This window comes from Diplotaxodon limnothrissa, linkage group LG14 (assembly GCF_057381915.1).
Source record: "Diplotaxodon limnothrissa isolate DT_005_m linkage group LG14, D_limnothrissa_male_GT1.1, whole genome shotgun sequence".
Taxonomy (NCBI): domain Eukaryota; kingdom Metazoa; phylum Chordata; class Actinopteri; order Cichliformes; family Cichlidae; genus Diplotaxodon; species Diplotaxodon limnothrissa.
This window is the reverse complement of record NC_140609.1, coordinates 9679941-9703652: the sequence shown is the minus strand read 5'-3', so window position 1 is coordinate 9703652 and position 23712 is coordinate 9679941. Positions and strand designations below refer to the sequence as shown.

The 23712-nt window shown below is 44.2% G+C and overlaps 2 protein-coding genes across 2 annotated transcripts; one reads left to right on the top strand and one right to left on the bottom strand.

Moving 5' to 3' along the window:
- The first annotated feature begins 1351 nt into the window (after positions 1-1351).
- On the top strand, positions 1352-11931 carry fbxo46 (F-box protein 46). The gene is made up of 3 exons (XM_085370897.1): positions 1352-1749; positions 7443-8023; positions 8163-11931. The coding sequence occupies exons 2-3, from the start codon at positions 7556-7558 to the stop codon at positions 9990-9992; spliced, it is 2298 nt and encodes a 765-aa protein (XP_085227023.1). The 5' UTR covers positions 1352-1749; positions 7443-7555; the 3' UTR covers positions 9993-11931.
- Positions 11932-12558: 627 nt separating this feature from the next.
- Positions 12559-23712, bottom strand: slc5a2 (solute carrier family 5 member 2). The gene is made up of 15 exons (XM_085371578.1): positions 23626-23712; positions 23483-23554; positions 21021-21125; positions 20848-20907; positions 20660-20764; positions 20465-20570; positions 16380-16460; positions 15673-15902; positions 14808-14943; positions 14499-14606; positions 14249-14399; positions 13405-13573; positions 13100-13315; positions 12881-13013; positions 12559-12794 (listed from the first exon to the last, which is right to left on the bottom strand). Exons 1-15 carry the CDS (start codon positions 23710-23712, stop codon positions 12580-12582), a joined length of 1974 nt encoding a protein of 657 aa, XP_085227704.1. The 3' UTR covers positions 12559-12579.

The window sequence follows — 23712 nt, the reverse complement described above, 5'->3', positions numbered from 1 at the left end:
TTGCCAGAGTTTTCTCCTTGTTATAAATGGGAGTTTTTCCGTCCCACTGTTGCCAAGTACTTGTTGTTTGGTGCTATATAAATATAATTGAATTGAAAGTAATTGAATTAAGATAGAAAGGTCACTGAAACTTTATATAAAGCTGCTTTGAATAGACCTGTGATGCAACATTTCTGGCCCAATAGAACGACAGTGCCCCAATCCATCGGACCTGAAAAGTCTCTGAATGGTTTGATGAGTGTGAAAATCATGGAAATCATATGATACAGCCTGTGCAGTCACCAGATCTCAACTCAGCTGAACATTTATGAAAGATTTGATCCCGGGGGTAAACAGTACCATAAACCATATCATCAAAACACCAGTATGTCTTTAAACAGTGTTTTCCAATGTTTCCAAGTAGGTTACCAGATACTTGGCCCAACAAGCAGTATAGCACAGATTAAGTCAAAGCATAGTTGTTTTTTTGTTTTTGTTTTTTAACATTGATAGTGATGACATAAGCAAAAAAGATGCTGACATTTATGCACACATAAAGCTGCGGCATCTAGCCCTCTGCTGGACTGACACGGTGCTGCTGGAGGCTTTTACACAGCTGTTTCTGAAAAGCAAATGTGCAAAAGATACTGACCACTATAATACACAATCTATATTTATCAGAGACAGCATTTAATTATGTGTGTGCATTATGGGTGTGTGAGAGTATTTAAATATAGTAGTGAGTAACAGCCAGTGCTGCTGTGAGTTTTATTTACTTGGACACATCTACAGCTTTTGGAAGATAAAATGAAACTTTAATGATCCCTGTAACCAAACTGGGTCACTGCGGCACAAGACAGTGTTGGAAACTGGGTATAAAAATGGATACAAATCAGTCGATTTGGCACAACATTGTTGATTTCAGCTTGCGGAACATGATTGTGAACAATGAGATGTGTCGGATAACAGCAGGAGGACTTCCACAATGGAAATTTAAAAAAACAAATACAAACAAATTGTAGAAGATATGACAATATGCAAATGATTACCTAGCCAAAAAATTAAAAATGCTGATTTGGACATATTAAGTCACAGAAAGTATAGAAAAGGTGCAGAGTGCTCGTCACGGTGAACGTCACGCTGGTGTGGAATGAGTGGAAATGTGCCTATATGGATTTTCCCACCTGTCTTTGACACAGTGACCTTTTGATGTTGCGTTTTTACAGTGTGGTCCAGTGTAGAGAGCGTGGATGGAGCGGGGGGGTGCAGGGGGCGGCAGAGGGAGGGAGCTGTGCATACGCCATATATGGGCACACCACCGACTCTGCATCGCTATTGGCTGCGGGTCTTATGCAGCTGCTTGTCAACAAGATGGCCTTCCTCATCTCGCCGTTTTGACACTGATTATTTTGGTATCCCCGAGAACATACCGTAAAAGCTTGTGTCACTTCTAAATAGATAGTGGTCGAGCGGCTGTTGATATTCCTAACAAGGCCTACAGTCAGCTAGACTGTGTCCAGAGAGCTGACAAGCACGCCATCCTCGTTGGCTGCCACTACTAAGACAAGGTTGATAAATAGAAAGTAGCTGCTGGCTAATGACGACGTTAGCCTGTGAGTGAGCTAGCTTAGCTACGTGGACACGGATAGTTAACTCGTGTCACCTGCATTTGACCAGACAGACTGGTTGGAGCGAAATTCAGCGAGGAGACACTTGTCATCGACAGCCTGTTGGTTAAGAAGGTTGTCTGCTTCAGTTAAAACCACTGAGGTAAGCCAGCTGCCAAAATACAACGCTCGGGGTCTTTTTTAAAAAAAAAATCGTAGCTTGCTAGCAAGCGCTGTCATGTTATTATGCAGGTAAGTTGTGCTATTCAGCTAGCAACCTTGGTAGCTACTAACCGACCTGTTTGCTATGTGCGACTACTCATTAATAATCTATATGAAGTATTCAAGTCTGTAGAAGATTTTTTAGGTTACCCTCGACGTTAGGTTATGTTAATTATTAAAGTGTTGGAAACTTGGCCAATAAGGTGATGGGAATTTTTACGTTACTATGCCGCTGTGTAAGCTAACTGTTTGCTACTTTCTCAGCCAGCTACTGGATTCCCAAAGACATTGAGATGATAACGAGCATCAAATGATTACAATAATAACAACAACAAATAAGAGTATTTGTTTCTGGATGGTGTTTTGTGATGCCACACTTGTTGGTTGAGAGTGTGGAGAGGTTGGCAGTATTTCAGCTAGTTTTCGGAGTTGTTTGGTTACCTTAAACACAACTAGGAAAGGTAAGGGATAACCTGCAGGCCTCCGAGAGCGAAGACTAAATACTCCGTGGCACAAATATCTAGATGTATGCACTGCGATAGAAAATAAAATAAACTTCTCTTTCGTATAATGTTGTTTGTTTATAAGCCCATATGAAGAAGTCTAAAGGAAATCTGTTTTTGTGACTGTAGCTTAATACTCTATTTTAAAAAGTCAATCTTACACGGAGTTCAGTTTGATGTGATTTTGTTTGCGAGTGTTTGATTTGCCCTCCTCCTTTCAGATGTTCAGTTGGATAACACTGTTGACACAGTGGCCTTTGTGATTGAATCAAAACTTGCATCACAGTCTAATTTGTGATGTTTCAGCACAAACGTGCAGACACACACAGACGCAGTGAGTCCTGCAGTCTACTCAGCCACACTCCCCAGGTGTCCAGACAGAAAGCCTGCTCTCACGTAATGTTCCTGGGCAGACTGCTGGAGCAGTGCGCTCTGCCCTATTGTTGTGTTGACAGTTTGCAGCAAAGCTGGCCTGCTGGCTGCTCGTCTGTTGCATTGTCTTCATGCAGGGAGGGAGATTGAGCTAAGGCTTTTTGGCATGCTTGGGTCCCATCATTCGTCAGCTTTTGCCCGTCTGGCTGAAATGCTGTGAAAAAGAGAGCGGGAGAGCTAGAGGGTGGTTGGAAGGAGTTTGAGTTACTCTCACTCAGTGTTATTCAGGCTGACTTCTTTGCAAAGATGGCATTAGACCAGGAGCTGACAGTCTTAAAGGGAAAAACAGCAACACCATCTTAAGTTAAATGCTTTGGTTCAGCATCTGCTAATCCGCCTCGTTAAACCTTAAATTAGAGTTTACAGGGATGTAGTACACTGTGTGTTCAGAACTGTGCTCACCTGGTGAGAGTGAAACTGCTCTTCATTTGTATAGGGAAATGAGTCCCTCCAGCAGAAATGGAGTTTTGATGTAAAAGGTCAAACCTGCAAATTTGTTCTAACAGCAGGATTTTGCGAGCAAATAAATACCTTTTTATATGTGTTGTGTGGAGCTATATTGTGTAAAACATTTGCTTTTGCAGTTGTGTAGTTGACATTTCTTCAGTAGGCTTCAGTAGCACCATCATTGCATGAGATGGGGCAGTAGCTCATATTGTCCATGTCATACGTGGTGTTTGCATCTAGGCTGTGGAGTTCGGTGTGTACTTTCTACATGCGCTAAGTCATTATTGTTGTTTTTATTCTTTTTTGTTTATTTGGCAGTTTGTGTATGTAAACGCCCAGTTAAATAAATTGGTGGTATCAGTCGCTACATTTGTTGGGACAGGTTTGGAGGGATTAGTTTGTTACAGGATGCGTAAACCCAAGCTTTTATTCGCAGCAACTGGCTCTAATGAATAGGGAATAACTTTCAATTGCTGGTCAGTCTAGTACAAAATATTATAACTGAAAGAGAAATTAATCTCCAGCTTTGTCTAGCTTTGTATAAAAACAAAACAGGAGTACACCTTCTCTCACACATGCTCTTTATGTGCAGACCTCAAGTATACACAAGTCCACGCATATACGTTTGTTTGTTTGTTTGTTTTTTTTGAGCAAACTGATTTTAAGATGAATTTTTAATCATCATATTTATCACTGTTAGTTTTTACAAACATGGCTAAATAAACCAACATACAACTTGCTATTCACAAAGTTCATTACAAATATTACAAATAACATATTGTGAATTTAGGTTTATTAGACAGCTGCTGCTGCTTCTTATTCTTGTGGTGGTGATAATTATTGAGGATGGCTTGTAGTGAGTGCTATAAATAGCTGCAGCAGTATATATTGGTGTGCTTTTCTTGTATAAACTGATGTGCTTTTGCCTCTCATTAGTAGTGTGGCAAAAAGACTACTTTTAAAGCTAAAAATAGGTGTATAGCACAGCCAATAACATTTGAGATTTATACATTTTTACATCTTGAGCCACAGCATAACAGAATAAATGTGTAAGTTCTTTTCTTTGTGCATACTCATAGTTGAGTTGTGAATAAATTTTTATGAGTGTTCTGCATTGTACTGCAGTGCACTGTAATGTGGCTTAATAACACAAATGTAGACTCAGAAGGGCAATAATCATGGGGCATGATCATTTGAGGATGTTGAAATACGATTCAGTGTGTCATTTGCAGTTTGTGTCACAATTGTTACACCCCTGGAATAGTTAAGATGACAGGTTAACTTCAGAGTTTCATAATTGACTAAATCACCGTCATAACGAAATGAATCACCTTCATATCTCTATGATGTCTCCTTAAAGGAAGAGTTAAACTGGTCAAACAACTAATGCGTTGTCATTTAAATGTATACTTATTTAGCATACACAGACTGGAAATTGCTGTTCACCTGGGCTGTCTGGTTGCATTCGTGTTCTGATGTACTATTAGTCAGTCATCTGACAACAGATGCAAGGAGTTATGCAATATCAGTGGAGCTGCCTGTTAAGCTTTATGGAAACGGAGAATACAGTGAGTGAATACAGAGAGCAGGAAGTAAAAGAATAGACTTGCTAAAACCCAGAGGAGCAACCTGGCTGAGTCCCACTGCTTGCCAGATTTTCATAGAACTGAGCAGTTTTGTTCTTTGCCAGTGCCAACACATCCACGAATAGAGAAAGAGGGTTTTCTCCAACCTTCTTTTAATTCTGTTTTTTGTTAGTTTCCTTATAGGTAGGAAAGTACAAGGAAAATACAAAAATAAAAATGTGACTGTTTTTTGTTTTTGTTGGTTGTGTGTGGGGTTTTTTGTATTTAAAAAATGTTTTTAGATTTTTATTTTTTATTTGCCATTTTTATATTTACAGGAATGTAGGTGCTATAAAGTCTGGTCTGCAGTTTAAAGTGGCTGATGTGTTGCGTGTGAGAGACTTCATAATAGATTGCTGCTGTGGGCAGGCATTCTCTCTTCTGACCCCTCTTGTTATGCCATCCAGTAAGGTATGAAAGATGGATTGCTTGCAGTGAGAATAGGGAGAGAGAAATGGATAAAAAGGAGGCCGAGAATAAAAGCGTTCAATAGACATCTGTAAGGGGTCGTGGAGCGAGGCAGGAAAAAGGGCTCGCTAGCTTCTTTTTCTTTTTTTCTTTTTTTTTTATATTCCTCACAACAGTATAATCTCAGCTCTTAGCCGTGTTGTTGCTGTGTGATTATAGAGGAAGCGTTTGAATTGGTTCACCACACTGTGTGGGTGGTGTTTGGTTTTTGCACCTCTCTGAGCTATTCCATTAGTCCAAATGTACAAAGCACCACCCATCCAGTGTGTCAGACGAGAGGCACAACCAACGAAAATGGAAAGCAGGGTTTGGTAAAAAACAGTCATACAGTAAACAGGTCTTCAATTAGCTGTGTTATCAGGCAAGGTAGGTTCGAGAACTGCCAACCACTCTAGTTTATGTGATCCATTAAAACACACCCTGTATGAACTTACATGGCCATTTCTCCTTAGCAGTTGGGATTACAATACATAGATGATCACCAGCTTTTGCACAGTGCCAACTTGTTCTATCTGGGAATATTTATTATGGCCTGTAGTAGAATAATGTCCCCTGTCACCCTTTCTAAGAATGGGTGGAGGAAATCGCAAGAAACATTAATCATAACTGAATGAAAAAGGGTGGATGCAACCTCAGGAGAACAGTGTATGACGTAGATGAACTTCAGCACCAAACGGGTACTGTAGCAGTCAATCAAAAGTTAAACACAGAAAGTTAATTACAGATAAACAAAACTGCTTTTTGTGAAAACCTCACTGGAGCGAGATCTGAGCAGACACGCCACACAAGAAGCAAGAGAGGGCTCAGTTGTTGATATCATTTATAGTATGACAACTAGACATGTCAACATGGTGTTCAACACAGCGAGCAGTTGTTACTGCTGTTGTCTCATCTTGCCATGGCTGTAAAAACTTCTCATGCAGTGTAGGGCTGTCACAAACGATTATTTTGATAGTCAACTAGTCACCGATTATTTTTGCGATTAGTCGACTAATCAGATCCTGCGTCCATTGGGCGTAAAACGTACAGCTTATTGCACCAGCATGCGTCTGCTCTTATATATCGTTATTACTCTTCAATCCTACTTATTCTTGCGTCTTTTGGGATCTTACAAAGCTTCAAACAACATGTTAACTATTAGATTAGTCGACTAATCTTTAGAGTCTTCACATTATTTATATAGGGGTCAGGATGTCCCCGTCAACATAGTCTGACAGTCGTTTTTAACAAAATATTGCCATGAACGAATCAAACATGATTCAAACTACATTTAAGCTGGGGTGGGTGGTCAGTTTTTACATCTGTATTTCTGTGGTTACATTCAGGTCTGCTTTAACAGTTTAAACATATTGCTTACGACTGACAGATGAGGTGTAATTATTCAAGCTGTTCTCAGATGTCATGGACACTTTCAGGTTAGCAGTGTGCCGAACATGTTGCTCTGTTGCCACTTGTTCTTTAAGTGTGCCGGCACGTTCCTGGCAGTCCATACAGCTGGCATAGCTGCTGATGCAAAGCATGCTGGGTGGACTAAAGGCTTTCCCTCTTAGCCTGCAGCATACGCTCCTTGGCAGGGAGAAAAGGGTGAGGACAGGGAAAAGGACTACAACAGTTTCACTACTAACCCGCCTTCTCTGCTGTTTGCTAAAAATAGATCCATCATATGCCTGCATGCTCCTCCCTGTTTTGCCTTCTATCAAGTCCTCTTTGAAGCCTGGAGATGCAGAGGGAGCGGGGGAGAGAGAGGAGCGTCCATTTGGCTCTTTTGTGTTCTGTCTTTCATCCCTTTCATCTGCAGGCCACAGACCCCAAACCTGAAATGGAATCCCTTTAATTCGATTTTAGAGGCTCCAAAGCAAGTGAGATGATCTTGGTGCACAGTAGCAAATGTAACCGCTTAATCAGGTTTGGCCAGAGTAGGAGGCAGACCAGTTGTGATTAGTCCAACAGCAGTAGGATGATTGTTCTGTTCTCACCCCTTTAGCGGCGCTGAATGTGAACTCTGTGAATACTTCACAGCAGCTGTTGAGGACAGCGCTAGTTGGCCATTGATTATCTGACTTGATCTCAGCACTGATGAACACTGGCGAACTGCAGTTTAACTTTTTCTCTTCTTCTTTCCTCTTCTACTTCCTTTTCCCTCTATCCTGTCGTTGTAGGTTGTATGCCCAGCGCCCATCAGGTTGGCTCTAGGACAGGGAGCCGACAATGAGAGCTCCGGGTGTTTGCTGGCCAGTGTAGATGCCGATATGCCACGGTGGTCCGCATCCTGATGGACCGAGACACCTTCTCCCACATCCGGCTGTGGTGCCCACGCCCCTTTGGCACCTACTCCCAGAACAAAGCTAGGAATCCAGGCTCAGGGGGGAGTGGTGGAGGTAGTGGTGGTGTGGCAGGGTCCCCCTCCCTCTGCAAGTCTGAGCCCTCTTCAGGTGCCAGAAATGAAGATGTAGGGATGATAGTGGGGGTGCAGGAGCAGAATGGAGAAGAGGAGGGTGTGGGTTCAGAGAACACTCCACCTGAACCTGAGCTTGACTCCAGCTCCCTCACACAGAACCAAGCCACTCAACCCCCTTCAGCCCCTCCTACACCACCCTCCTCTGGGTCCCAGATGGAAGATGGCCGTGTTTTGTTAGACACCTGGTATGTTATTAAGCCAGGTAATACCAAGGAGAAGATTGCCTTCTTTGTTGCGCACCAGTTCAGTGGAGCTGGACAGCCTAGACCCAGTGCAATGAAGGTAAGGAGGTGAAACCGTAAAGAAGTATTGTATTTATTTATTTTGTAGTTATATAATTGTTTTTGTAAGATATTTTAGTTAGAATTGAGACAAAGACCTAAATGCATTTTTTTTTTTTTTTTTTTTTTTTTTAAAACAGGTCAAAGGTAACTGGGCGACTGACTGCAGTAAAGCCAAAAGGCGGAGGCGATGTTCATCCTATGACCCTCCAACACGCTCCCAAGCTTCAGAGTCACTTCTCAGCAATGACCCCTCCCTTACACCTCCCAGCCCTGATGAACCACAGCTGGGAGGGGTGAATGAAACGGACCTGCTTTCAGTCGCAGAGATGGTTGCCTTGGTTGAGCAGAGGACTGCCATGGCCCTTCAAGGGATTGTGGGTGTTCATGGTAACCAACACCACCAGCCCTCTATTACCACACAGAGCCCGGGCCTTACCCACCACCAGCACACTCTCCTGCGGGGCACAGTGTCAGACCCCTCTCCTATGGTTTTTGTGTCAGACAGTTCCAGTGGTCAACCCTCCAAAGAGGTCCAGAAGTCGTCGTCTCCCATCCAGACAGACCAGCAGCTTGAGGAGCAGCAGCAGGAGTCATTCAGGGTTGCCCAGGCCATTGCGCACTTTGAGTCCCAGAACCTGGAGAATCAGCTTCATCTGGGCCCTGGTTCTGGAATAGAGTCCTGTAATCAAGACAGGGGAAGGGAGTGTAGGAGAGGAGGTGAGTCTGGTACGGTAACACCTCCTCCACCCCCCAGCCACAGTCATGGTGAGGTTAGGATAGCTTTCAGAGTGTCAAATCTGGACCCACGGTCTCAACTGGAGCCAGCTGGCAGGTCCCGCTGTATGTTTATGAGCTGTGGTGGTGGGAGTAATCAGGCAGCAGCCAGGGCCAAAGAGAAAATTACCTGTGACCTATACCAGCTTGTCAGTCCCTCATCAAGAGACCCTAGTAGTCTGCTGCTTGCTGCCACAACTGCTACCCCGAAACCAGATGGAGACCTCCATCACCCTGACAGGCCGGCCTGTGGCAGCCCAGACCCAACCCAGGAGCTCTCTTCTGGGGAGAAGAAGGCTGTAGGTGTAGGAAGGGAGCGAGTGACTGGTTTCCATGTGGAGGTGGTGGTGACAGGTGCTGTGGATCAGTGTGTGTTTTATGGCAAGGACAGTACAGAGAATGTGCAGGAGGAGACTGTATGTTTTGCTATGCCTAATGGGGGAGGGGGCAGTGGGGGTGTTGGAAACTCTACTGATCCCTCATGTGACGATCCCCCTCCTGGACAGCTCTTTTTCCTTCAGCCCCCTCGGGCTGAGGAGGAGGATGTAAAAGGAACGGGCCCTGTCAGTGGGTCAGGAATGTGCTCTTTGGACTGCGCCAACAACAACAGTCCTGGAGCAGGGGTGGCAGTGGGCTCAGGGGAGCGGGCGACCCGACCAGACTCTCCTAGCGTTGGAGAAGACTGTTCAGACCCTTCACTGTGTCGCCTCTACCGTCATGTTTCCCATGACTTCCTGGAGATCCGCTTTCAGATTCAGCGACTCCTTGAACCTCGACAGTACATGCTACTGCTCCCTGACCACATCATGGTCAACATCTTCAGCTACCTGCCAACGCGCTCGCTGGCAGCCCTCAAGTGCACCTGCCACTACTTCAAGGTATTGATTGAGACATATGGGGTGCGGGCTGTGGATTCACGGTGGAATCAAGACCCTCTCTATAGAGATGACCCCTGCAAGCAGTGTAAGCGACAATATGAGCGCGGGGATGTTTCTTTGTGCCGTTGGCACCCCAAACCTTACCACCATGACCTGCCTTATGGACGTTCCTACTGGATGTGCTGCCGGCGTACAGATAAGGACACGCCAGGCTGCCGTGTTGGACTCCATGATAACAACTGGGTCCAGCAGCCTGCTGATGGCTCTCAACCCATCCGCACCAAGCGGGAAGACAGAAGGGAGGAAGCTAGGTAGAGAAGAAAGGGCACACCTCACATATACCAACTCTCATCTCATTCTGTGCACCTCCTTCTTTCCCACTCTCATCTGATCAGAGGACAAACAGGAACAGAGAGGATCAGCACTCCAGGACTGTTTTGTTTTTCTTTGCTGCAGCACTCCTTCCTCATACCTGCCCTCAGTAGGAGGTGTTTCAGTGGTAAAGAAGGAAGAGAGGTGTGTCACTCTCCTTGCCTTGTTTGTTTTTGTTTTTTGAAGCCCTCCAGAATCCCCCTCTCCCCCACTGTGCTCCAGAGTGGTCACTTTGAAAAGTTTCCATACCAGGGTTGGGTCCCCTACTGCTGCTGTTATTCAACCCTTTTTCTGCCTCTTAATCATTCGGGTTCTTGTCTAACTCTGCACATGGTTGTTAGGTAATACATGTGAAAACTTTGCAGTGTATTTGATTGAGATTAGCATTCATAAAGTGACGCATAAAAATGTAATGCCCTAGAGCCTGCTTATTATTATTATTATTATTATTATTATTATTATTATTATTCCCAGAACTTGTTCTATGTTTCTGTGTCGTATCACAAACTTCCATGTTTGCTGTACAATGGTGCTTCAAGGAATGAGCTGTACCGAGTCCAACAGATGTAAAACTTTTCAGTGGTGGAATGTTCAGCATTAATATAGAAATGTGATTGTATAAAGCAAACTTGATTTTTTTTCTTTTCCGTTGTACAAGGTTGCCATTTGTACCTGTCCTGCACCATGCATTTCTATTTTCTGAATGTGCTGTAATGTTGTACACGTCGATCAGTCCCCTGATAATGCTGCTGAAATCATTGCCTGTGTCACTGATGTTAATTCTGAAATAGCCATTGGTTAATTACAGGCACAGTCTCTGCACACTGGCTGAGACTGAGATTTTGGGGCCGTGTCATAGTTTCAGATTGGACCCTAACCTTGCTGACCAGCCATAAAGAGGAGCCACTGAGAACTTTCTGGTTTACAGAGAATCATGGGAGATGAACCTGATTAAGTTCAGGGGGATTGAATTGGGGGGGGGGGGAGAAACTTGATGTCACTTTGGAAAGGCCTGATGTCACTTTTGTATGGTTTGATTGACTTGGTTGTTTGCCGTTTTTTTGTTTTTATTTTTTTGTTTTCTTTTGCTGTTTTTTGGGTGTGTGTGTGTGTGTGTGTGTGTGTGTGTGCGTGTGTGTGTGTGTCAGTGTCAGATTGTTTGCTGTTGTATTTGCTTTTATTTTGAGGACTGAGTTCTCCCTGTACCAGTCTGTCACCCTACTCAACCTGCAAAGATTTATTTTTAAGTATTCTATGTTTGTTTTAACCCCTAGCTCTCTTCCTTTCTTCCACCCCCTCCGTCCTCCGATCTGGCAGAGGGCAGTGTTTGCCAAAGCTGTCATTCATGCTTTGAAGTGGGTTAAACCAACTACCACACGCCGCAGAAACTCTCTACACCAGCTTCCAGCCTTAAAAGCCCCCCTACCTCTTACCCACCCTGCAGGAGACTGAGGCATCAGATACCTCACAGATGATCAAGAGTATTGGGAGTCGCACAGGACCCTGTAAGTGGCTAGATTTCAGATGCTCAACAGACTTCATTCAGCTCTTCTGGATCCACCCAAAACTCTTAGAGTGGGAGTGTAAGATGAACAGTGCCTGGTGACTGCTCTGACTCTCCATTCTTAGGGAGGGGAAACAAAAAGCCTCCGCCTTTCTCTCTCTTGCTTTTACACTCCCAGACCCCCCCCCCTCCCCCCTCCCCACAAGCTGACAGACTGGACATTAAAGAACTGATGTGATGAATGATGCTGAAACTCTGCATGGAGATGGGAAGGTGGTTGGATAGTTATCGGAGACCTCTGTGGGTTCCAGATGTGTACAATGCTCATGGGAAATATCTGCTTAAATAAAAACAGAAGTGATGATTAAAACTGGAAATCGGAATCACTACCTGGTTTGTGTGGTGTCTCAACAGCCAAGTTACGATTACAAGTCAATCTGTGTCCCTGCCTATTTATGGAGTAATATTAGAGCCGACTCGATTATTGGACACAATACAAACCACCTTTTTCCTTCCCTTGAAACTGCTTTTAACGGAAAAACGGGAATGAAGATGGGCACAGTATGAGCACACATGTTGTTGGGTGGTATAAAGCAACTCCAAACTTTCCACTGATTTTCTTTTTCTTTTTTTTGTTTTTGTTTTTGAGACGGTTTTAGAGGAGGTTAGAAAAATCTTTAGGCTTTATTGAGTTAACTTCTATTAGAATTCAATCTTCACACCTTTCGAGATCGACCTGTGATTGAATCACGATGTAACCGTATACAGTAATGGCATTTTAACCTGAAAGCATTTTTCAGACTGTGCATTACATATGCTTTTTAAAACTGGACAAAAGTAGAGAAGGACCATGCTGTGTCAGAATGCAGCATGGTTGTATATTTGCACGTGCACCTACTTTGAACTACTTCAAAATAAAGAAAATAGCTTAAGTGCAGTGACCAGAGTTTGCCAACAGATGGCAACACTTGTATTTATTTCTAGACATTTAAAAATCCACCTTCATTAAGCAACATAAGGACTCTGTCATGCATAGTATCCCCACATGAAAACTGCTACAGCCATCATGATGAGAGCGTTGACGTCCACTGCGTTCTTCCACACTGGGTCCTCACTGATGTCGGGCATCTGCACCGGTTCCTCAGGTTCTTCTTCGTCATTGGTCGGGGAGGAACTGCCACCCTGGCCAAAGAACCGTTTGATAAGTTGGCAGATCCCAGACTGCTCTTCCTCTTCAGCCACTGAAAGGGAGAAATAGTTTGTAAGCTGCTTTAGTGAGTGTTTCTTCTGCTTTTCTCCATCACTGCGATTTCACTTTGTTTCTTACCTGCATCGCTTTTATTCTCCCTCATCCTCCTGCTGGCCTCTCTCCTGGCCCTCCTCCCTTTTTCCTCTTGCTCCCAGTCCAGATCTTTTCTCTCCTCTTTGGAATGACGAAGGCTGAACACCAGACGATGAAGCTGGAAGGCATGTTTTTGTCATAAGCATTTGATAAATAAGGCCTTATTTTGGCCCTCAGTGAATCAGTGCTGTGTAAATCACTTACATGCTGGTCATCTATTGGCTCGCTGCAGCAACTGACCAGCAACACAAGCGCTGAGGTACAGAAGAAGAGGATAATGGCAAAGTGGAGGTAATGGATCCCACACACCAGGTAAGGGCAGCTGGAGGGGAAAATACAGCTGCCGGTACCAAACCAGAACTCAAGCAACATCCGACACAAACCCATCAGCAGACCACAAATCAGGCCCCAGAAGGCACCCTGCAAGTGGAGGAAGATGAGTGTTATGTCATATAACTGTGACTACACCTGGTGTTTCATCGCTGTAATGTTGGCAGACGATGTCTCACCGTTTCATTGACCCTCTTAACAAACACAGCCAGGAGGAAGACGGCGGCGATAGGGGGAGCCAGATAGCTGGAGACGGACTGGATGTAATCAAACAGCTGACCGCTCTGTGCCGCCTGCACCACCGGGATCCAGCAGATACTGACAGCTACAATACACAGAACCCAGACTCTAAAGACCAGAGAAAATATGAGAGTTTGGTAAATCAGTCCATATCAGTTCAGTTTTATAAACCTCTGCTGTTTATATTACTTTCCTAGGAAAGGAAATGAAGAACTTCTCGTATGACGTCTTCAGCAAAGTGTAATTCTTTAAAACTCTACTGCTTGTTATTTAACAAAAGTTTCTGACATGCGCATTATTACAGTGTTAGATGTTCATATTAAACATGTTGTCACCTCTTGGCCAGGACTCCCTTGAAAAAGAGGTTTTTAATCTCAATGGGACTTTTCCTGGTAAAATAAAGGTTAATAATAATAAACATGGCCATAGTTTCAAATAATAAGGTCAGTGTGTGTGCAACAAGTTCTTTTTGGTTATTTCTCTACTCCTAGTTCATTTTGACGAGCAAAGTAAGAGCAGATATTCTTAAAACGATCCTCTCAGGGACGCTGCTCTGGCTCCAAACCTTCAATTTATGAGGGGCTGCCAATCAGTAGCAAGTTAGCCTACACGGAGCTAGGGTTAGGGTGATGAACACAAGGGCCGTCCAGTATAAGATAAATACGATTATGTTAACTGTGGCTAATGCAGGGTTACTCAAGCAGAGTCCAAGAAAAGGACCTCTCTTTGGTTATGCTGGTTTTCTGTAACATTGAGTGTTACAGAAAGCATGCTGCACTGTACCTGCCTACGACGATGAGCTCACGCTCAGTGGCCTGTGGTCTGATACGGGTCCAGATGTCCATGGTGAACAAAGTGCTGCTGCTGTTAAAGATGGAGGCCAAAGAGGACATGAGAGCAGCCAGCATCACAGCCAGCATCAGACCGCGCAAACCTGGACAAAAGCGTGACAGGAAGCAGAGCAGGGGTCATGTAAGGCAAAAATAACCATCTTTTTTTTTTTTTTAAATGTAGCCAATAATTGTGTCCTTACCATCCGGCATTATTGATATCACCAGTTTAGGATAAGCTATATTGGAGCAGCCCACCTCAGTCCCACAAATGTTCTTGCAGAGTTCAGGGACCACACAGCCAACCTCATCTATAAAAACACACACACACAACGTTCAGACACATCACCTGCCTACAGCAAGTCAAGCTTACAAGCGAGAGTTCAAAAAGCTTAATGGAATTATGGTCTTGGATTTGAGATGAGTCACTTTTGACGATTCGGTCTCAAAAGAGCCAGGCAGGTTCATAAGGATGCAGTGTGCACCTGCCACTACTAGTGTAGCCCACAGACCTGGGTAGAGAATCCTGCTGATCATGCCGGGGAACACCATGAGGAACATGGGCAGCAGTTTGAGGTAGCCGCACATGATGCAGCCGGCCTTCACGTCTGTGATGCTGCGAGCTGCGAGGCACCGCTGTACAATCACCTGGAGAAAGACACAGACTAACGATATGTGCCTAAAGGTTCAGACATTTGCTTTAAAGTAGCAACTGTTAATGCAGTAATTCTGCATCTTATGGGCCTTATTAGTGTAACACAGCATGTGAGGATGCTTTACTGGGGGGCAAATGAAATACTGGTTTGCTAATGTGTTTTTCTTTCATCCTTCACCAGCTAGACTATTTTTCTGTATTGTTGCACTCCATTGGTTCCTCCTCCTCCTCCTCCTTGAGGACAGGCGCCCTTGTACCAGGTTATCAGCTTGACTTCAGTGTATCGTAAAGACAGTTACAGCAGTGTATGTGCGCTGCAGCTGGCTCCACAGTGTAGCGATTTACACATTCGACTAACAAGCGAAAGATTCTGGGTGGAGACATGAATCCCTTTGGGGTAATGCCAGGAAGGGAATAAGACTGTGAATAAAAGAGCTGCCCAAAGTAGGTTCTTCTGTGAGCTGCAGTAAGCCTCTCTGAGTCAGCGGTAGTGTCCGCTGACTGCATAAACAGAGAAGTTGAGAGAAAGGCTACAAAGTTTGTCTTTAACTATTGATTTTTAAGAACTAAATTACTAATACTGGTAAAGCGTGCCATTTAAAGTTGTAACTCTGACAACATATGTTGCTGTATTTCACCTTTTATGGTAGTTGAAGCTGTTAGAAACTGGCTGAACTCCCTGGCTCCCCAAACCAAAGTGCTTCCACTGATATAAAAGTCACCTGATCTGTACACCAGTACCAGATGCCCCCTATTGGAATCCCAATCAGCACCCCGGGCCAGGGCAGGTCCCCTGCAGCTGGGTCTCTCAGCAGGTTGAAGGCGTCCGCTCTGGGGGTGTAGCAGTGGGGGGAGATGTTGTAGCGGTGGGGTTCCAGGGAGGTGAAATTAAGCGGCGTGGTGGAGCTGTATTTATTAAGCAGAGCGCTGTAGCCCCCGACTTTAGCAAATGCTAGAGGTGAGAAGGAGAAAGCATGAGGATAATTTGTGCTAGGGCCCCTCCCTCTAAGGCTGATGATGCTTAAAACACACTCAATTTCCCAAAATCTCAAACAGGACTCTTGCTTGTGTGTGTAAGCGTGTTGTGTTTTTACTGTTCAATAGTCCAGAACTCTCTTGTTGTGTCAAACTGATATCCTAACTGAAGACATGAGTCAGCTGCTGAAGCAGCACTAACTGCTCAGAGGATTAGTTAATATTCTACACCAGTACTAGACTGTGATTTCAAGACGTTTTAGTAAAGAATGGTTGTAGAGTCAGCAAAAGGTGTGGTGGGGTTGCATGTCTGCACTGTCAGCAAACTGTACACCTCTACTGTAATGAAGTCAATGATTGCAGACCCTGGTTAACGTCTTTCCTGTTGTTGTGAAACTGCTGGGGACCCAGGTGTGACCCGCGTGTTGTGTCGTGCTGCAAAGATTGGACTCACAGAAGCCGGTAAGGACAAAGGCCCCAGCAATGATGACAAAAGTCTGAACTGTGTCGGTGTACATCAGCGCAGCCAGCCCACCTGGTAAGACACACACGCACACGCACACACACACACACACACACACACTGAACTACACTGATATGGAAAAAATCTCTGCAATATTTTGTCAACGTAAAGTTGTCAAGAAATCAGAATATAGGACCCTGATATTATTTTTTTAGTCTAATGGGGCGAATTTTAGTATCATTGCATTCTGCAAAAGACCTTTCATTAAACTCTCTCTGCGCTGTGGTTGCACTCATCTTTTAAACTCTGTAAGCCAGAGCTTATCCTACAAACTACAAGTTCCCACATCCAAGGTCTCCCTGGTGATATCACTATAGCAACGTAATAGTTATATGGTTTCACATGTGTAAAGTTAGTGGAGTAGACCTTAAATAAATAACTATTTCATCCCCTGCTAAATTTGGAAGTTTGCTAACTTGTAAAGAAATGAATGGTCTCTAATTTTTATGGTAGTTTCATTTTAATGGAGAGAGACAGAATATCAACTCAAAATAGATTTAAAAAATTAAATAAATGTTAAAAATTGATTCGCATGTTTTTGAGTGAAAAAAATATTTGTCTTGTCTTGGTAGCCGGGGATCGGTCCGCCAGGGCCTCCGCTCCTGGCCGCCGTCCGACTCACATTGCACCCAACCCCTACAGTGCCTCCTGCGGGTGGTGGACCTGCAGGAAGATGGGCCCACATCCCTTTTTCGGGCTGTGCCCGGCTGGACCCCATGGACTAAGGCCCGGCCACCAGACACTCGCCCTCGGGCACCCTCCCTGGGCCTGGCTCCAGGGTGGGGCCCCGGTAACCCTGCTCCCTCGATAGTCTTTTCATACGGGTCTTCTGAATCGCTCATTGTCTGGTCCCTCACCCAGGACCAATTTGCCATGGGAGACCCTACCAGGGGGCAAAAGCCCCCAGACAACATAGCCCCTGGGAACCCTGGAACACACAAACCCCTCCACCAAGATAAGGTAGTGATTCGCGGTTTTCGTCCTGGTCGCGGAACACTGGACTAGCTCTTTATCCTCTCAAGGATACTCGAGGGCGCATGGGAGTTTGCCCAACCAGTCTACATGTGTTGTGTGGACTTGGAGAAGGCATTCGACCGTGTCCCTCGGGGGGTCCTGTGGGGGGTGCTCCGGGAGGCCCATTGCTACGGGCCATTCAGTCCTTATACGACCGTTGCAAGAGCTTGGTTCGCATTGCCGGCAATAAGTCGGACTCGTTCCTGGTGGGTGATGGGCTCCGCCAGGGCTCCCCTTTGTCACTGATTCTGTTCATAATTTTTATGGACAGAATTTCTAGGTGTAGCCAAGTGGCGGAGAGCTTTCACTTTGGTGGTCTCAGGATCTCATCTCTGCTTTTCGCAGATGATGTGGTCCTGTTGGCTTCATCAGGTGATGGCCTACAGCTTGCCTTGGAACGGTGCGCAGCCGAGTGTGAAGTGGTGGGAATGAGAATTGGCACCTCCAAATCTGAGGAAATGGTCCTCAGCCGGAAAAGGGTGAGGTGCCCACTCTGGGTCAGGGACGAGACCCTGCCCCAAGTGGAGGAGTTTGAGTATCTCGGGGTCTTGTTCACGAGTGATGGGAGAAGGGAGCCGGAGATCGACAGACAGATTGGTGCTGTGGCTGCAGTGATGCGGACGCTGTACCGGTCTGTTGTGGTGAAGAGGGAGCTGAGCATAAAAGCGAAGCTCTCAATTTACCGGTCGATCTACGTCCCTACCCTCACCTATGGCCACGAGCTGTGGGTAGTGACCGAAAGAACGCGATCGCGGATACAAGTGACAGAAATGAGCTTCCTCCGAAGGGTGGCTGGCCTCTCCCTTAGAGATAGGGTGAGAAGTTCGGCCATTCGGGAGGGGCTCAGAGTAGAGCCGCTGCTCCTCCACATCGAAAGGAGCCAGTTGAGGTGGTTCGGGCATCTGACAAGGATGCCCCCTGGGCGCCTCCTGGACGAGGTTTTCCGGGCATGTCCCACCGGGAGGAGGCCCCGGGGCAGACCCAGGACACGCTGGGGAGATTATATCTCTTGGCTGGCCTGGAAACGCCTTGGTGTGCCCCCGGATAAGCTGGAGGAGGTGGCTGGGGAGAGGGAAGTCTGGGCTTCTCTGCTTGGGCTGCTGCCCCCGCGACCCAGCCTCGGATAAGCGGAAGAAATGGATATTTGATCCCCAAGCAAAACAGGACTTAGTACAGCATGAAGAGACCCTTGTTGTCGAACACGTCTCTTATACTTGGTCACCAGGTTGGCTCACATCTCAGCAGGGTCCACTCCTCTTTACGGAAACTCTCTAAATCGTTTTGGCTTCTTGGCTGCTGCTTGGCCACTCAAAGTTTCATGTGGCTCCACAGATTTTCTACAGGATTGAGGTCTGGAGATATGCAAAGTCACTACCTTTCAATGGACTGAAGTCATCTTGTACCCTTAGCAGAAAAACAGTCCCCAAGCATTGATGTTTCCCCCTCTATGCTTGACTGTGAGGATGTTTTTTTTTGGGTCATACTCAGCATTTCTCTTCCTACAAATATGGTGGGTTGAGTTGATGCCAAAGAGTAGTGTTACTGATGGTATTTTTAGTGACTGTGGTCCCAGCTGCCTTCAGATTATTAACAAGCTCCTACCATAGAGTTTTGTGTTGTTGTGGAATTTTCTATTAAAAAAGTCTACAACAAGGTCAGCTGTGGTCAAGCTACACTGCTCAAAAAATAAAATAAAATAAAGGGAACATTTAAACAACACTATGTAACTCCAAGTCAGTTACACTTCTGTGAAATCAAAATGTCCACTTAGGAAGCAACACTGATTGACAATCAGTTCCACATGCTGTTATGCAAAAGTACAGACAACAGTTGGAAATTATAGGCAATTAGCAAGACATCCCCAATAAAGGTGGTGACCACAGACCACTTCACAGTACCTATGCTTTCTGGCTGATGTTTTGGTCACTTTTGAATGCTGGCGGTGATTTATCTCTAGTGGTAGCATGAGATGGAGTCTACAACCCACACAAGTGGCTCAGGTAGTACAGGTCATCCAGGATGGCACATCAATGCGAGCTGTGGCAAGAAGGTTTGCTGTGTCTGTCAGCGTAGTGTCCAGAGCATGGAAGTGCTACCAGGAGACAGGCCAGTACATCAGGAGACATGGAGGAGGGCAACAAACCAGGAGCAGGACCGCTATCTCCACCTTTGTCAAGGAGGAACAGGAGGAGCATTCCCAGACCTCTGCAAAATCACCTCCAGCAGGCCAGAAATGTGCATTTGCTCAAACGGTCAGAAATGACTCCATGAGGGTAGCATCAGGGTCCAACGACCACAGGTGGGGGTTGTGCTTAGAACCCAACATCGTGCAAGTCGTTTGGCATTTGCCAGAGAACACCAAGATTGGCAACTTCACCACTGGCGCCCTGTGCTCTTCAAAGATGAAAGCAGGTTCACATTGAGCACATGTGACAGAGTCTGGAGATGCCATGGAAAACATTCTGCTGCCTGCAACATCTTCCAGCATGACCAGACCAAAACAAAAGGCTATACAAACCTCTACAGTGAAATCCTAAGCACCTAAATCTAAATGTAAGAAAAAATTAGAATTTTCCCCGTTACAGTGTTGATCCACCTCCTTTCTCGTGATCTATCCCTGACATCCTTTTACAACTCTTTGGTCTTGTCTGTCTTTGGTCTAGGCTGTCCATATGGTGATGGACAGCCAAATCTCTAGAAGCCATAATTCTGGCTGGGTTGTAGGGGATCAAATACTTATTTCATGTACTGTATAGATCAGGGGTGGGGAACTCCAGGCCTCAAGGCAGGTGTCCTGCACTTTTTGGATATCACCCTGGGTCAACACACCTGAATCAAATGATTAGTTCATTACCAGGCCTCTGGAGAACTTCAAGACTTGTTGAGGAGGTAATTTAGCCATTTAAATCAGCTGTGTTGGATCAAGGACGCATCTAAAACCTGCAGGACAGCGGCCCTTGAGGCCTGGAGTTCCCCCACCCCTGGTATAGATCCTACCATACCTGTAACAGTGTACAAAGCTGTTATTAACAGAAGGGCGATGACAGCCACGTAGATATTCCATCCTAACGCCTGCTGGATAAACACTGCTCCTGAAAACATATCCACCTGGAGAGAGACAGAGATTGAATGAAGAGAGAAATACACACAATAGGGACAGTTTTTTAAAACACGTGTGCACTAATGGGATCACTTACTGAGATCTTAGTCAAAATGTACAGTAACAGTGAGATAACTGACAGGTAGAGGCTGATTCTGGTCCCACCAAACCTCTTCTTCAGGTACTGAGGCATCGTGATCACCTGCCACAGCACAACATCTCATCACACCAGTGAATGGCTACACTTTATGATGCCTGAAATACAGCACAGGCTGAACTTCTTACCCCGGCTGTGAGGTAGACAGGTACAAACAGCCAGCCGAGCAGCAGCACGATAAACAGAGCCTGGCACATAAAAACAAACAACACACAAAAACACGCGACATATTTAGACCTTCTTCCAGTCACTTGTTGTCATTTACAGTGTGTCTAATGTAGGCAAATAAGGTGACTGTTACACTCCACTCAAACCCTCCAACGGCGATGCCGCCAGCCGCCCCGGTGCCTGCCAAACCAACAAAGTGACCACTGCCGATGTTGCTGGCAAACAGAGACGCACCAACCTGCAAAAACCACACGAGATGCCGATCCAGCAAAATTACAGGAGCTTTTAATAAATAACTGATCATTAAATTAATTAAACTGGCATTTCAAAGGCTTAAAATCACGAAAATTATTGAATATTTGGTCATTTTTGCCACGAAGGTGTTGAGAGGGAGAGAGAGAAAATTTGAGATCTGGCACTACATAAAAAACATATACTAATTAATGCAATCAAATGAATTTTGATGCCCGGGACTTCTGCTTCGGGATCTGTACATACACTTGATGCATTACTCGACTCTTCCTCCGCACAAAATGGACTGGTTACTCCAGTCAGAGGCACTATCACAGGAAAAGGCGAAAGAGATCTATGAAGCACGCAGAAAACGTAACAGTAAAACGCAACACTGACACTGCAAGTAAGACAAGAGAAACTATTTCAATGTGAATTTGTGATTGTTACAAGTGAAACAGCAAAACCAATAAATATTCTCTTCACTGCTGTTTATTTCTATGAGATCATTAGAGGTGTTAAACTTTAAACTTCATATGTTTAAACATTACAGGTTCCTCAGTACTGTAACGTAATAACTGTGCTTCATTTGGTGTTGTTACTAGGATGTGACTCAGCAGTTATATATACAGTACTGTGCTAAAGTTTTGAGATACCCTTTATTTCTTTATATATTTGCTAAGAAAATGGAAAAACATGCAAACATAGAAACAATATATAAGCTAAAAACAGAGTTTCTATCCAGGTATGCTTTTACTATACTGGCAGTGTGTTTGTGATCATTGTCATTCTGAAAAACAAAGCTGTTGTCAATCAGTTATTTTCCAAATGGTTTTGGATGTTGGTTTAAACTCTGACGATATTATTCGTGTTAATAATTCCCTAAAACCACTCACAGAAAGCCAGCTCCAAACCACGACAGTGCCTCCATCATGCCTTGCAGATGAGTGTAGACACTCACTGTTCAGAGATATACTGTACGTCTCTGATAGGTCAAATCAAATCAAATCAAATCACTTTTATTGTCACATCACATGTGCAGGTACATTGGTACAGCACATGTGAGTGAAATTCTTGTGTGCGAGCTTCACAACCCATATGGAAAAGAAATAGTAAAAACTTATATGTGATTAAGTAAATCATATAAGGCTTACATGATTTACTCATGAAAGTGGCCACTTTCTCATTACTTTCATACATTGTTTTAGTAAGTATCCAAAACATACAAGTTTCATTATATAATTTTTCAAGGGCTCTTATATCTGTTTTCACTCTTATATGCTTTTCATACAAGTTTCACACAAGACAGATACAAACTTTATAAGATTTATATATATCTTTTCCATATGGGAAGCAACAGAGTTGTGCAAAATACAAAGAAGGTTAAAGAAATGCAAACAAACGGTGTGCTTTATGACAGGCTGCTAGTAACAAAATGCCTAAATATACAAAAGTGGTTCCTCTCTTGAGTAAAGCGTCTTTTTTATGCTTCATAGATTCATATTTTAGTAGGACTGTACTGAAAATGAGCGGGGGGAACAGCCAGTATATTTAAAAAACTTTTAAAGACCTTCAGAAAACTTGAAAAACTATTTCTTAAGGTAATGTTAAAAACTGGTGACTTGGAAGAAAAATATCCAGAAACGTGGCTCAAGACTTTTGCACAGTTCTGTATAAAACCTATTCCTTCAACAGAGTATCTGTATAACACTTAGAGCTTACTTTGAATAAAATAATCAGTGAAAACATGGAGCTTAGAAACTCAGAACATAACCTGCTCCAGATCAGTTTGTGATGAGCAGAAGTTTCCATGGTGCTCTAGCCAGAGAAAGAGAGCCACTTCATTAATCTCACCTTTTTGCACAACCTTCAGGCCAAAAAATACAACTGAATGAGAGAGAATGCAACAGGAAAAGAAAAATGGACACATTCAGACATACAAATGTTTTCAGGTCAAAATGCAAATAGTTTGTGGCGCATTTTCAATTTCAGAACTGATGATGTTCGGTTGAAGCCTCATATTCAGAAATTTAGCATTTTTCAATGCAGGAGTGTGTGCTCATTCACAATCACTCACATTTATGGGGGATTATTATTTGATATACTGATCATGTTTTAAGATACTGCAAAAAGATTCTATGCAGATTCAATATTTAAAAATCCAATAACGATAGTATCGTTTTTATGTATTGGCTATTTATACACCGCCTTTGGATAAACCGCAAAGTATAGCACAATTGTTTTAAAATTACTTCAAACTTTGGTATTTCTGTGCAGCGCCTATTACTGGCTGATGAATACAGTGAAGATATTAAGCCAATAACAGTTTAAAGTGTACATTTATTGTGTATCTACTGAACTCACCGGCCACCAGGTCATGGTACGACCGGCCAAGAAATATCCCCCAACTGTCCCACGATTGGTCCGAAACATGGACTGGAACATGGAAAAGTGCGTAAACATCAAAGATGATCAGAATAATCAGGAATTCTCTAAGGCACACTTACCCAGACGCCAACACTTATCACCACAATGAAATATCCAACAATGATGGAGATGTCTGCTGGATTGCTGATGGTCACCTTGTCTGCCAT